The following is a 15,029-nucleotide window of genomic DNA, read 5'->3' as shown; positions in this document are numbered from 1 at the left end:
CCTGTCCTGGAACTAGCTCTTGTAAACCAGGCTGGCCTCGAACCCACGGAGATCCGCCTGCCTCTGCCTCCGGCATATTGGGATTAAAGGCATGCGCCACCATCGCTCGGGTTGAGCCACCACCGCCCGGCTTGCGCCACCACCGCCTGGCATATGCTTTTCTTAAAATGTTCTTATTTCCCTACCAATTTTGAGGTAACTGCTAGGATATAGCTTAGTGAACAGATATTTACTTTAAGTGTTGTAAATGTATTCCATGTTTTCTGGCTTTTAGTTTGCTGATAAAAGAGATGACGGTAATTCTGATGTCCTTGCCTTTTTACATGTATTAGCCCTTTTCTCTTATTGGTTTTATTGTTTCTTTGTGGTTTTGACAACTTGAGTATAATATGTCATCGACAAGTTCTCTGATCATTTCTTTTTGGGTTCTAAATGCCTCTTGTCTTTTTCTCCCTTCTAGCTTTAGGAAATATTCTGCTATGTGGTTTCATGCATGGAGTGAGGCAGTGGCATTTCAGCTTGTGTGCAGTTTAAAATCTGTGATTTATGCTGTTAGGGTGTTTGTATTGGACTTGTGTCTTACGTCCTCCTCACTAACCTTCACCTTGGTGGTTTTCCCTCTTTGCACAACACTGCCCTCTCCTGGTCACTCTTAGCAAACATTACAGTCTGGACTTTTAGTCTCTCACCATTGGGCTTTTCCAGAGGGATGGCTAATGTTTTAGCTGGGATATCCCTAAAGTGTACCAAGAGTGTCGAAGACTACAGCACTGAACAAGTAGAGGCAGAGGAGCTATCATTGTACCAGTGTACTTTGTGGAGTTCCTGAGTATTAATGACCTCTCTGGAAGGGATGCAGCTGTGGCTCTCTTGTATACCCTGACTTAGTTTCTTCAACAGTGTCCAGTAGGTACATGGTTCTAGAGGTAGGTATACCCCTGGCCTCAGGATGAATGCTGTCTTAGTACAGGCTATTTCCAGTTATTGAGGTCTGCTTCTAGCCACCATGTGTAGCCTGTCTTTACTTATGTATTCACTTATCTGTCTGAGTTGGGCTTCCTGCTGCCTTTACCTTTAGGTTCTCATTGCTTGGCAGTCTTGTTTTCTGCCAAGCCTCCCTGGTCCTTACCTTTATTCAGAAGCAAAATTGAGAAATTTCTGACCTTGGCTGTTCCCTGTTATAAGGCCTGCAGGGTAGCTCAGTTTTTAAACAATATTTTTGAAGATGATGGACTGTGTTGCCCTTTGTTTGTATGGAACAGAAAATTCCCCTTCACTGCTGAGCCATCCCTTGGTCTTGAGAGGGCTGCGGGCTCGTCCTCAGGGCAGGATTGGCTGTCTCTGACCTGGCTCACCTTGTGGAAGTAGTTTGTGCTTTGCTTCACTTGCAAGCAGCAGGGCTGAAGCTGTTGTCACTTCTTACCTACACACGTCCCGTCTGCCGGTGATGGCTGGGCGTCCTCTACTTACATTGTTATGTCTGAAGTTCTCCTTTCCTGTTCTTCTTTGGAACAGAATCTGCCTCCTCTTCTCCCCTATTCAGACTTCTTCACACACTCACATGGAGTTAGCTTTGGAAATCTTTAAGTGCATGTTCAGAGGCTAGTTTCAGTTTATGTAAATTCTAGCATAATGTTAATTTCCCGTTAAAGAGGTTGTTTCTCTCTCGATTGCCCTACATTGTTTTTAGTAAGGATTTGAGTTGTTACTGTGCAGCCCTTGATTTTCCCGACTTTCCCTTTCATATTTGCTTTCTAGCTTGTTTTAAAATGTGCTCTAATTTCTTTTTTCCTGACTCTTGATTTCCTTCTGAAATTCAAATTAATTGCACTTAAGAGCTGTTCTACAAGCCACATAGTTCTTTTTGTTTAAAAATTTGTTTCCCATCTGTCTTCATATATTATTTTTCCTTCTATGTAGTTTCTGAATTTCTTAGGCTCTCAAAAATGTATATTTATTTTCTAATTAAAAATACTAATAGGAAATATGCTAGATGCTTTTGCTTATTTAATCTAGGACTAAAAGACTCCAAATGTGACTTAGTGCATGGAGTTCCATAGCCTTTATTAAAGCAGCAATTTAGTTTTCTTTCCCCCACTTTTGATTTTTATATATTTATTTTTTATTGTAAATAGATTTTTTTCACACAATGTATTATGATTGCATGGTATCCTCTCCCCTGCTCTTCCCAGTTCCTCTCCATCTTCCCTCCCATCTGGATCCATAGCCATTCTGTCTCTCTTTAGAAAACAAACAGGCATTTAAAGAATGATAGTAAACTACAACACAATAAGATAAAACAAAAGCAAACAAATTGGAATAGGACAAAACAACCAAACAAGAAAAAGGAAGAGCAAAGGAAAAACCCAGAAGAAATGCATATAGTTGAGACACATACATTTGTGCTCACAGCAATCCCATAAAAACACAATACTGAAAGGCATAATACATACACAAAGGACTTGTAAGATTTAAAAAATGCCCTGACTTAACCTTGTGAGACAAAGAACCTCCAAAGATGCCATCGAGTTTGTTTTCTGTTGGTCATCTTCTGCTGGGCACGGGGCCTGCCCTCAGTAGTGGTTTTTTTCCCCAGTGAGACGTCCTTGGAGAAAACCAAGTTTCCATTTACAAGTGCCTATCAATTGGAGATAGAGTCTGGGTTAGAGGTGGGGGCATGTGTCTGTTTTCAGCTCTAGGACCCCATCTGGTGCAGACCCATGCGGGGCCTGGACATGCTGCCACATTCTCTGTGAATTCATAGATATGCTGCCTGTTTAGTCTAGAAGACCTTGATTTCCTTGGTGTCCTCCATCCCCTCTGGCTCTTACACTGTATCCGCCCCCTCTTCCAAACAGTTCCTTAAGTCCCAAGGAAAGGGATTTGATGGACACTGAGTATTCCAAAGGCTTTCACCCTCTGCATATTGTCTGTTTGTGGGGCTCTGTGTTTGTTCATATCTGCTGTAGGAAAAAAGTGCTCTGATGATGTTTAAGCAAGGCATGGATCTATGAGTATAGCAGAATGCCATTAGGAATCATTTCATTGCTGTGTTCTTTTAACAGAGCAGTAGTATTTGGTTTTCCCCTGTGTCCCTGGCCTATGTAGTCTCAGGTTCTTGGTCATCCAGATGGCATTAGGTATGGGTTCTAGCTCATGCAATGGGCCTTTGCTCAAATAAAATATTGGCTGATTACTTCCACAGGCTTTGTGCCACTATTGGGCCAGTATATCTTGCAGGTAGGTAATCATTGTAGATCAAAGTGTCTGTAGCTGGGTTGTTGGTATTTACCTTTCTGCTTTGGTAGTGTTCAGAGTGCCTTCCAGTACCATGTAAACTAATTCACAGGGGTAAAAGCGCTAGGTAGGCACCAGCTTGACTTCCCCATGTACAATGACTTGTTTAGGTGCTGTCTTCAGCAATACGACCTTACTTTCAGTTTGTGGAGAGCCATCTGGACAGTAGCTTGAGTTGTTTAGGGGTTCCCATGGGACATCTTTGGCCAAGAACTCATTAGATGTAACCCATTTCTGGTACTCAGAACTTATTTGGTGACAAGAAATATCCAGTTGGGGTTCTGTCTCCCCTGTTACTTGGTGATTTCATTTAGATTACCTTCTTATATGTATATATATTTAGGACTTATATCTGTGTCTTTAATTCTATTCTTTTGATCCAGCATATCAAACCAACAATTTAATATGTTAGACACACCTCATTACAATCAACAACAAGGTACTGCTTAACTTTTTTCTGGAAGTATTAATAAGTAAAAGATAGGAATGAGGAATAAAAATAATAGACTACACACAAGATTATAGTTAGTTATATATCATATGACTAATACATATATGACTGCTTAATTTAAAGATAATTTGAAAATGCAATCATTTAAAAGATAATGGGTAACTAGTTAAAAGATAAGAAACAAGTTTGGATTTGTAGAATAATTGCTCGAAGAGTCACACAGTAGGAAGAGCTCAGTCTGCCACAAAGAAGGCATGGTTGTAAGCCTCACAGCAACTTTCAGACCAAAGAATTATGCCATCCAGAGGACATCCCTGCCTGTCACAAGGACATTGAACATGTCTTCAAGAATGAAAATGAAACTGTTATTAACAACATAATGCTTTATTACCCAGAATCTAACTAAAATTTGCTAGTCATGTATGAAACAGGAGAATGCTACTGTAATCACAAGTGAAATCTGTCAAGAGAGACTGGCAGAGAAATAGCAATAGAGATGACCTCTAAAGCCTTGGGACAGGCTTTGTAAGTGTGCTTGAGTATTTAAAGGAAAATGGCACCAATGAGAAAGAGTGACCTTTAAAGGGACCAAAGTGGAGCTCTGAGAACTGCATGTATATATCATGTTAAGTTTATCACTTGACAAACTTAACAGTTGTTCGCCACACCTTGAAGATCTGTGAGCCTGGAAGTAAAGTACTGGAAACCACCAAAGAAAATCATAAAAGGAAAACTAAAGGATGCAGGTATGAGGAAGAAGCCACCTAATGGCTGTTGGGCAGTATGGGATGGCTTAGCACACAAGAAGAACAAGGGAGTGGGGGGTGGGAGCTAGGGAGCGGGAACAGAGGCAGAGACACAGGTTCAAAGAAATAATGTCTAACTAGGGAGCCTGCATGGAACTGACCTTGGCATTCTGCATATATGTTACAGTTGTGTGGCTTCCTCTTTTGAAACTCCTAACAGTGGGAGCAGGGACTGTCTCTGACTCTTACTGGCTTTTGAAACCCTACTCCCCATACTGGGTTGCCTTGCCCAGCCTTAATGCATGGGGATGTGCTTAGTCTTCTAGCAACTCTATATGCCATGTTTTGTCAATACTCATAGGAGACCTGCCCATTCCAAACAGAAATGGAGGAGTGGGATCAGAGGGGGAATGGAGGGAGGAACCTGGAAGAGAGAAGGAGGGGAAACTGAGGCTAGGATATAAGTAAGTAAATAAATAAAATTATTTTAAAAAGAAGAAATAATGTCTAAAACCTTCTCACATTTGGTGAACAATTATTAAGTCCACAGATCCTGGTATTTTATGAAACTTGTCAAGAGAGATAATTTGTTAGAAAAATCAGCTTTTAAAAGGTGCCTTATCGCCTCTCCTCCATTCTCTTCCTATCACCATCCCGCTCCATGAAGTTAAGACAGTCCTAGGCAGTTAGAAAGCTTACAGAATTTATCAGTAGTCCTCTATTTACTAGAAGCAGAAAGGAAAATTCTAGTGATACCAGTAGAAAAGACAGATCTATACAAAGAAAGTGAAGAACAGTGAAAATATATTTGAGTCAACACTAAAGGTTTATTTTTCTGCTTTTTAAATTACTTTAAAAGTTTTTCCTGAGTTTGATTTTTCTCAAGAAATTGACTATTCAAAGCAAAAATTGCAACTTGCATTGTAGAGTCTATAACACACATAGAAGAAAACATGTGGTCACAGCAGCACAAACTGTAGATCTATACATAGGTGCTTCTATGTATAGAGTGATGTATAGGGCGGCTGGGATGAACAAGCGGGCCTTCCTGCAACAGTGTTGTACACTGAAAATTGCCTAAGTTCAAAGTATACTTAATGTAACTCCTGAACAGCATAGTACATAGTGTGTTTTATTTATCTTTGTGGCTGTGTAGCTGATTGAGAACTGTAGCTTGCTGCCACTCCCAGCCTCTCTTGAGGTTATGCGACACATATCCTTAGTGCAGGCAAAGGTCAGAACTCAAAATTGGAAGTATTGGTTCTACTGAATTCATACTGCTTTTATACTGTCCAAGAGTCAAAAGCCTCATCATCATTTTTGGTAATATAACCATTTTTGCAATGTCAATTTTACTATGCTATGAAAATGGAAGGTTTTTCCATTTTGAAGTATTTTCATTTTCTTTCTTCAGTGGTGTCAGATTATCATTGGGTAGTTATTTACTTCTTGTTAGGCTTATTTTAGTTTCCTTTTTCCTTTTTTTATGATTGTGAATTGTGGCGCTCTCCTGATTTTCTCGTCATGTTATATATTAGAAATCTACTAATGTCCACCTGTTAATTTAATATCCTGCTACTTTGCTGAAAGTGTTTGTCAGTTCTAAGAGTACTGTAGTGGAGTCATTTGAGCTTTTATGTATAGGATCATCTTGTCTGTGAACATGTGTAAATCGACTTCTTTGTTTCTGTTTGTATCTCTCATTTCTCTCATCATATTTCTCTAACCAAGATGTCACTGATATATTAAAAAGGAGGGGAGAAAGTATACACCCTTGTCTCACTCCAGATTTTAGTGGAAATGCTTTCTTTGTTTAATTGTACCATTGTGTGTTGGTTTGTTCCATATGGCCTTTATCTAATATAATCCTTTGTTGGATTCTATTAAATGCCAGTTCTACATTGAGATGATCATGTTGTCCATATCCTTAAGACTATTAGTAGGTTATATTTATTGATTTGCATATGCCAACGTATCTTTTTATCCTTGGAATGAAGCCCATTTTGGGCTAGCATAGGTGCAACCTAGCATGAGGTGCAGCATTGGACCACAAGCTCTGTGTGCTGATCCTGAGGAAACTTCCAGAAGATTTTGACTCAATTAACTATTCTCTTCTTAATCACAGCTGATTCTTTAGTTCCAACTGACTAGAACCACAGATTATTAATAAACAACCTTGATAGATTTCCTCTTTCTAAAACTTCACAAGTCAGGCCTCCATCATCTGCGCTGCTTTCAGCATTATTGTCTAAGTTCCCACAATGGCTCATTTGAGCTTTGAACAGTCTAGCCCAAACTTTCAAAATCTTGCACAATTCTCATCAAAGTGCAATCAGGTCTGTCAGCATTTCACACAAACCTGGTGCCAACCTGAGTCTTAGGGTTTCTATTGCTGTGATAAAATATCATGACCAAACAATTTGGAGAAGAGTGTATTTTAGTTTATAGCTTTGATCCTCCTTCATGGGCAGTCAGGGCAGGAGCTTCAGGCCGAAACTGCTGATGCAGTGGTGGAGGAATGCTGCTTATTGGCTTGCTCCTCATGGCTTTCTTAGCCTGCTTCCTTATATAATTCAGGACTACCTGCCTAGGGGTGGAACCACCTGTGGTGAACTGGTTCCTCCCATATCACTTATTGATCAAGAAAGTGCTCTACAGACTTGCCTCCAGGCCCATTTTGTGGAGGTGTCTTCTCTGTTCTGTTCTCTCTTCTCAGATGGATGGGTTTGTTGGCTGAAACCAGCTAGTGCGTCTCTTCTGTCGGATTTCAGTGACACTGCATCTGCTTACTTTCTAGTCCCTTTCCTTGCTGCTCTTTCTGGTCTTGCTAGTAAGATGTGTTCTTGAAGGCAGCAGAGAGCTGTTATTAAGTACAGTCCACTAGCATGTGACTTGAGGGGAATTGTAAGAGTAGCACTCAGAGACATTGTGCAAGGTGTGTGTTGTTCCTGTCATTTGTTGTTTTTGAGTGTTTGGTGCTCTGCTGTTCTAGTGTAGGTTTTTCTTTCAGTGACCTTGTAGATTTCTTTTTAATTAAAAAATGTTTGCTTCCATGCTTTTTAAAACAATTTAATAATTAAAATACTAGTATTTATGTGTAGAAACATTTTGTCTATACATCCATATGTGTACCACGTGTGTACCTGGTGCCTACAGTGCCAGAAAAAGGCATCATACAAGCTGAAACTGAAGTTACAGATGGGTTTGAGCTGCCACATAGATGCTGGGAACCAAATCTGGATCCTGCTGAGCCATTTCCCAACCCCAATTTAAAATCTTTAAATAATATGTTGTGAAATGTTCTTAAAACTATTTTCAAAATAAAGTTATTTCAAGAAAGTTAAAGAAACATTTATCCACATTTGAAATTGTTAATATCCTCACTGATTCCTATCTAAGCTTGAAAAATATTGTATATATTGTTGTTTTAGAACAAATTCTGCTTAAATATAGTATATTCCTACTTTAAAATTTTTGCATATTATAATGTTTAGTTATTTAATATATCTGAGTGAAAGTTGAAGCTTCATTAAATGCTTATTTCTATTGGTCAGGATTCTAAGTTTAAATTTGTACATTGTGCAAGTTTCATTTATTTAATTTCTTGGAGTTTGATGTGATAAATATGAACATCAGTTGTTGGCAAAGCTTTGTTCTTAAAATTGCCATTCATAAGAAGCTTTGTTCTTTAAATACATAGACTAAAGGTTTTGTTTGGACTTTGAGCAAAACACAAATTGTAGGTGATTCATTATCAGAACAATTCAAAGTAATTATAGGACCTTAAATTGATTACTATTTAACCATCAAAAGTTTGCCAGACATTTTTAGTGTCTTGTAGCTGATGTTTAGCCTAGCGGAGAGAGAAGTCGTGTTGTTTTTAATTGTTTTGTCTATTAGTATTCACTGCACAGTTTTGTTACTCGTGTTCTCTGATTATACATGGAAGCATGGTAATGGCTCCCTTTGATCAGCTGAAAAAGAATAACATTTGTAGGAAAAAGTTTGATGGTATTAGTGTGGGGGAATATGTCTTTTGTTTTAAGTTGGGTTAGTCTTCAGTAGTTTTATTTGGAGTGGTGTTTGTTTGTTTGTTTTTTATTTTCAAGATAGGTTTCTCTAGTCCTGGCGGTCTTCGAAATCACTCTGTAGACCAGGCTGGCCTTGAACTCCCTGAGATTCACCAGTTTCTGCCTCCAAGTTCTAGGGGTTAAAGCCTGGCTGGAGTTTTCTTTTGAGTTAGAATATATATGAGTCAAATTTTATATTTTAGAATGCTTTCTATGAAATAAAAGATAAAAACCTTGTTTAGTATTTAGTATTTTGAAAAGTGTTTGCATGTACTCTGAATAATGTTTTCCTTTGTTGCTTTTACCTGGTAACTTTCTACATAGTGAACTGTGGACTTGACTGGGTTTTGTGTCATCGTTGACAACAGAATAAGTAATTCATTAGTTAGCTGAAAGCCAGCTGATGTCTAAGTATCATGCTTTGCTCCTAAAATATCTACTGTATTCCTTAAATTTTCTTTTGTCTTTCTATCACACTAAAATGAAATTTTACATGGTCTCACAGCATCTTTGCTTGCCTTCCTTCGGTGATTGCTAGCTCTCCAATTGCATCCTGTAGCATCGACTTTCTAAACTCTAGCGACAGCCAGGCCTTCGCTTCCCTCCAGGCCATTGCATTTGTTGTTCCCTTCTGGGAATTTTCTTCTTGGAGGTCTGTTCATCATAGACTTTCGTGTGGTCAGGATTCATCACTTCAGAAACACTTTATCAGGTTATAATATAAAAAGAGCCTTTCTTCTGGTGTGTTTTCCATCCTTAGTATTCAGTATCCTATTTCTCAACTGAGTTTCTTCATAGCAGTTTTCCCCATTTCAATGGCCTTATTTATTACAAGACCAAGTATGTTATATGCCATGTTTATGGATATCTGTCCTTCAGTATAGCAAATTTTTACTGTTTGTAAAAATGAATGTCTGTCTTACATAGTTACTATGTCCACATTTCCTTTTTGATTCTCACTTCTAGCTATAAAAGAAAAATCTGATAGTTGTATTTGCCTCTAATAATTTCAATGAAAAAATAGTTTTGTATAATGAAGGAACTATAAAAGATAGAGCTATGTGTGTCCTAATGTAGATTTTGGTGTGTTCTTAATTCAGATCATTAAAAGTATAGCATATTAAATTGGCAGCATAGAAGATCAGAGTAATATGCAAGTGTATAAGAGAACCATTAATTACATGGAATTCTCTACAGCTATTAAAACCCCATGAAAAAACTGCTCTTTATGAACTGATATGGAAAGACTAATAAAGAACAGTACAAGACTGTAGTGCCCAGTCAGAGCAGTTCGTGCATTTTGTTTATGCTGTGCTACTAAGAGAAAATAACAATGTATTTATAAAAGCTCTGAGTGTGTAAGAAGCTAGTGAAAAGTGATTATAGATCTAGGTGATATAAAGGGAGTGAGGATAGATAAAATATATGGCGGATACTTTCTATGTTGTCTTGATTTTTACAACCTGGCTGTATTATTGATTCAAAATTTTTAACAAAAATAAAAGTAGAAACTACTATGTTAGATATAGTAATTTCTAAGATCTATTTAAGATTCATGTGTTCATTTAAAAAAGTTTTGCTCTTTCCCCAATCCTGTCTCTTTTTATCCCCCTCTTACTCAGTGGAGTAGGTCGGAACTGGGGCTGGGCATCTGCAGGTAGCAGCATTCTGGCTGAATTTGGCACACTGCATATGGAGTTTGTCCACCTCAGCTACCTGACTGGTGACTTGATTTACTACAAAAAGGTTAGTTATCAAAGACTCTTACAAATTTCCCAAAACATCGTAATACTTTAACAATTTTTTAGAACTTTTGTTTTTATTGCTTTTTTTCTCTTTCAGTTTTTTAAAATTCCTTTCTACTTAGAATATATTTAAAAAAGTATTTATTCAGAAGTTATAACCACTATTTATATTAAAATATATATTCCCTTTTATACTCATGGTTCTGAACTCCCTGGCCCACATGTTAAGACAAGAAAATAAATTAAAAGTTTGATAATTACAAAGGAAGAGAGAAAATACTGCTTATTCATAGAGTATATGATTATTCTACTGAATCTTTTAAGACAGTCTTGGGGGGGATTGTTTATTGTTTGTTTGTTTGAAAAGAGGGTTTTTTTTCCTCATTTCCTTTTTGGTGAAGTAGATCTTCCCCCAGGGTCTTGCACACGCTGTTTATTGACTCTCCTACTGAGCTATACCTAAGTGTTAGGACACTGACTATTAAAATCCAAATGGCTACTGTGAATGCAAAGCTCAGCTCAGAAGATCTAAGAGGTGTTTATTCTAGAACCAAATATGAACAGCCTTCGCCCGTAGGAACTCAGATTCAGGTTATTGCTGCTTCAAAATAGTAACAGTTTCGTGAAATTTTTATAATAACAGAGCACAATAAAACATGAGTGAAAACCTCTGTTAAAATACTTTGGGAACATCAGGCGTATGAGTTACAGCTAAAGGGGGAGATCTCTTTCTCAGATGCTAATTGATAGCACTCTTAGCCTTTGGGCTGGTGGAAGCCAGGGTCTGTCAGGACATTGCAGAAGGACCTAATAGTCACAAGGATGTTAGGCTACACACAGAGGGAAGCAAGGAATGGCTGTTAAGATGGTTTAGTTCTAAACCCAGAACATTCCAGCACTCTAATTAGGATGTTTTAACTAGTTAATCATCCTTATAGAATCTTTAACATGGGCAGTACTATGTTTTTCTTCCTAAGTTCACATTAGAAACAAACATTTAATTTGGGGGGCTATTAAATATCAGTGTAGATTTAAAATCCTTAGCATCAGTCTGTATCAGCTGTACAGGGTAAGAAAGTGTCATTTTATAAAGATGGCATGTATGATAAGAACAAACTTGTGTTTAGCACAAATTTAAAATCTGTGGAGGTAAGTTCATGGTGCGGATAGGGTGGCAGGTGCCGATAGGTGAGTGCTTTCAGACTAGAGAGAAGTAGTGTGCTAAGGAGCTAGGAAAGGAAGCTTGCAGCAATTCACAGTGCCAGCTTCAGTGAGGGAAGAAGTGACACGTGTCCTTGTGGCAGACAGTGCTAGCCTCCCATCTCTGTTGGCCAGGGAGAAGCAAGGGCTGGAAACTGCACTTAGAGTTGTGTTCAACCTCAATCTTTTATGTCAAAGCTTTCTTGTGAATTTTTGGGTCAGGAAAACAGAGGAGAGTCAGTGTGGTGGTATAGAACTATAATCCTGGCATTCGTAATATTAAGGCACATTAATCTGTTTATACCAGTATGGACTGCATGCCGAGTTTAAGAGTCCTTACTCTCCCCCACAAAGGGAGGAAGTTGATGAATGATGACGAATAATTCTTGTAAAAGGCATAAGTACAGAATTTATAAAAGATTTATCAGAACAAAAGGGGAAGGCCATGGAATGTGATAAACAGTAGACCAAAACAATAAATAGATAAAAATCCTGACCAGATATCACCATAAGAAAAGCATGAATTCCCTCATGCCCCAGCCTGTGTAGAATAAGAATAGAAATGAGATAAAATGGTAGAGTAAGATGTGATATCAGTGCCAGAGCTGAAGAAAGCATTTCCACCCAAGAGAAGACCAAAGTGGAAGCAACACAGGAAAGATGGGGCTTGAAATATGGAGGGAGGGACTTAGAAGACAGAGGAACTAAAAACAGTGAGCTTGAAATAGTGCACTGAGAAACACAGAGTTAATATTATCCATCATTTCAGATGTCAAAAAGCAAGTTTCTCATCTTTCCTAACATCATTTAGAAGTGTCTAAAAGCACTTGTGCGTGATGGTGACATTGTATATGAAAGCATTCTTGAGTTCCTCAGTACCATGCCAAAGCCAGCTAAAGAGAACATGATGAGAAGCTTTGTGGTAAAACTATTGATGTTCTCAAGTTCAGAAAGTTAAAAGTATATATACACACTTGTGAGAAAGAATGTATTCTAGGGGGCTGGAGAGATGGCTCAGTGGTTAAGAGCATTGCCTGCTCTTCCAAAGGTCCTGAGTTCAATTCCTGGCAACCACGTGGTGGCTCACAACCATCTATAATGAGGTCTGGTGCCCTCTTCTGGCCCGCAGACATACACACAGACAGAACATTGTATACATAATAAATAAATTTAAAAAAAAAAATGTATTCTAAGTCACTTATACTGTCCTGGTCATCAGTCATATGTAAGGCAGCATGGCTACGTTACTTACTCAAAATTTGGGTGATCAAAACTTTAGGTATCAATAACTTTTCAAAAAACTAAGAATACAAGAAGTTGAATACCTTTCCTGCTGCACTGGCTGCTCCCCACGCCTGAGAGTGCCTGTCAGATCTGACTGGCCTGCAGACAGCTTGAAGGCAGCCTTTGGGAAAACCATCAGCTTCCAAGTATAGTTTGTTATTCTTTTTCCTCCCTTAACTTCAGGGAGATCTCTAAGACTTTACATAAAATTGATGTTTCTCATGGTCATGTCTGTATAATAGACTGAGAATGTAAAATATTTTGTGAGCTTTTTTATTTCATTACTTTTATTGTTTGTTTTTTGTTTTTTTGTTTTTTGAGACAGGGTTTCTCTGTAGCTTTGGAGCCTGTCCTAGAACTAGCTCTTGTAGACCAGATTGGCCTTGATCTCACAGAGATCTGCCTGCCTCTGCCTCCTGAGTGCTGGGATTAAAGGTGTGCGCCACCACCACCCAGCCTATTGTTTGGTTTTTAAATACTGATGTGTCATCTAATAAAACTAATGAATTATTTAAGAGTTACTTTTATTATTGTTTGGTTTTTTAAATAATAATAATAATAATATGTCCTCTAATAAAACCAATGAATTGTTTAAGAAACAGAAACCCTCCTGTCCACCACACATGTCAAGGTAGAAGGTGGGTGTAGGTTCCATATGATAGAAAAATCACAGAGCATAGGCTAATAGAAAGCCTTGATGACATCTGTTTCTCTTAATTACATTCTTATTTCATTTTGATTAGGTCATGCACATTCGGAAACTACTCCAGAAAATGGAACGCCCAAATGGTCTTTATCCAAATTATTTAAACCCACGTACAGGGCGCTGGGGTCAGTGTAAGTATTTCTAGCGCAATTGCTGACTTGTTGAAAGGTTGTTTGAAAAGTCTTTGCTTGATGTGGTGAAAGGTGCACCATGTGGAATTCAAACCCCTAGTCCAGGCCCAATCCTACCAGTGCTGCTTCCGTCCCTTAGTTTCTGATCCTTTGAAGCTACTTGAGTTTTTATTTGTAAAAAGGAAGCATTGGTAAAGTGTCTCACAAGGATATTTTCTTTTATGTATTGTAAGTACTTTGCTGAAATAAGTTATGATGGATATTACGTAGTAATTAATCTTACAAGTAAGAACACTATGAGGAGTTCAGAATAGATGTAGCTATTTAAATTACTGGAAAAGAGGACAGTTGCCATTGGATAGACTAGGCCTGTTTGTTCATTTAAGAAAAAGGTATCACACAGTAGTTATTGTATGAGACTAAAGATAGAAAAAGAATGAGTGTTTGGTCTGCTTTGGGGGAGTTCCCAAGCTAGCAGGGTAGATAGAAACACAAAGTGATTGGACTATAATGTGGCAAATGTAACAAAGAAGTGTACTTGTTATATGAAACTGGCAGAAATGCCTGCTCTGCCTGCTGGAGAAAGGTTTTGCTTGTAGAGGTTAATAGTATCGGGGCTTTAGAATTCATCTTTGAAGGTTTTGAATCTTAAACAGTAAATGTTCATGCGGAAATGTTGAACTTAAAATTTTAGTAATTAAAGTTTTATAAATGCTATTTTCTTAAAGTAAAGAAACCAAAATAAATACAAGTAAAAACTTTGTCCCTTATAAGTCAGTGTCTGGGGTAACTTTGCAAATAATAATAGTGCAATGAAGTAGTAAATGAGAGACAAAGGTAACGATCATTTAATTTTAAGTACTGGAAGCACTGCTAGCTCTGCCAGTGGAAACCATGTGAGTCTGAATACCGGAGCTGGAAGATGTTTGCCATGGATTGTCTTCAGGCTCCTTTTCAGGAAATTGCTTATGGACCCTGGTCATGTATTTTCCCTTCTCCGTTCTCTTTACTTTGAAGAAAATAGAAGAGCTAATGTTCATACTGAAAGGATATTTTTGAAAAAGCAAAATGTTGAGACCTGTGTTTATAAAACAAAATGTAGTTTTCTTAATGCTATATATGAGTGACTGGATTGGATGCCTACTTAGTAATTTCAGTGAATCAGATTGTAGAATTACAGTACCAGACATGAATTCCTTCCTGTTGAGTAAGCTTTATGTCCAATTAGACAGCTCTCTGGTTATTCCCAAGGTCAAAGTCCCGCCTTCATACCATTGTGGCTCTCTTGTGGGTTCGGTCATTGTGTGGTTCATTGACCTTACAGCTGGGTAGAACTGCCAGTTGTTTCTCTACCACTGCCCAATGCTGTGAGAGCCATTCCCCAGGGAGGAGGCTTCCC

At 38.2% G+C, this 15,029-nt stretch overlaps 1 protein-coding gene across 1 annotated transcript in view; it reads left to right on the top strand.

Annotated features, from left to right (window-relative positions):
* Positions 1–15,029, top strand: part of Man1a2 (mannosidase alpha class 1A member 2) — a 123,482-nt gene that overhangs the window by 59,070 nt on the left and 49,383 nt on the right. Inside the window, exons 7-8 of the mRNA XM_005357099.3 lie at positions 10,187–10,310; positions 13,537–13,630. Of these exons, the coding sequence (XP_005357156.1) occupies positions 10,187–10,310; positions 13,537–13,630 (218 nt within the window). The remainder of the gene's footprint in view (positions 1–10,186; positions 10,311–13,536; positions 13,631–15,029) is intronic.

Source organism: Microtus ochrogaster, chromosome 21 (assembly GCF_000317375.1).
Source record: "Microtus ochrogaster isolate Prairie Vole_2 chromosome 21, MicOch1.0, whole genome shotgun sequence".
NCBI classification, from domain to species: Eukaryota; Metazoa; Chordata; class Mammalia; order Rodentia; family Cricetidae; genus Microtus; species Microtus ochrogaster.
This window is presented reverse-complemented; position numbering and strand designations above follow the sequence as displayed.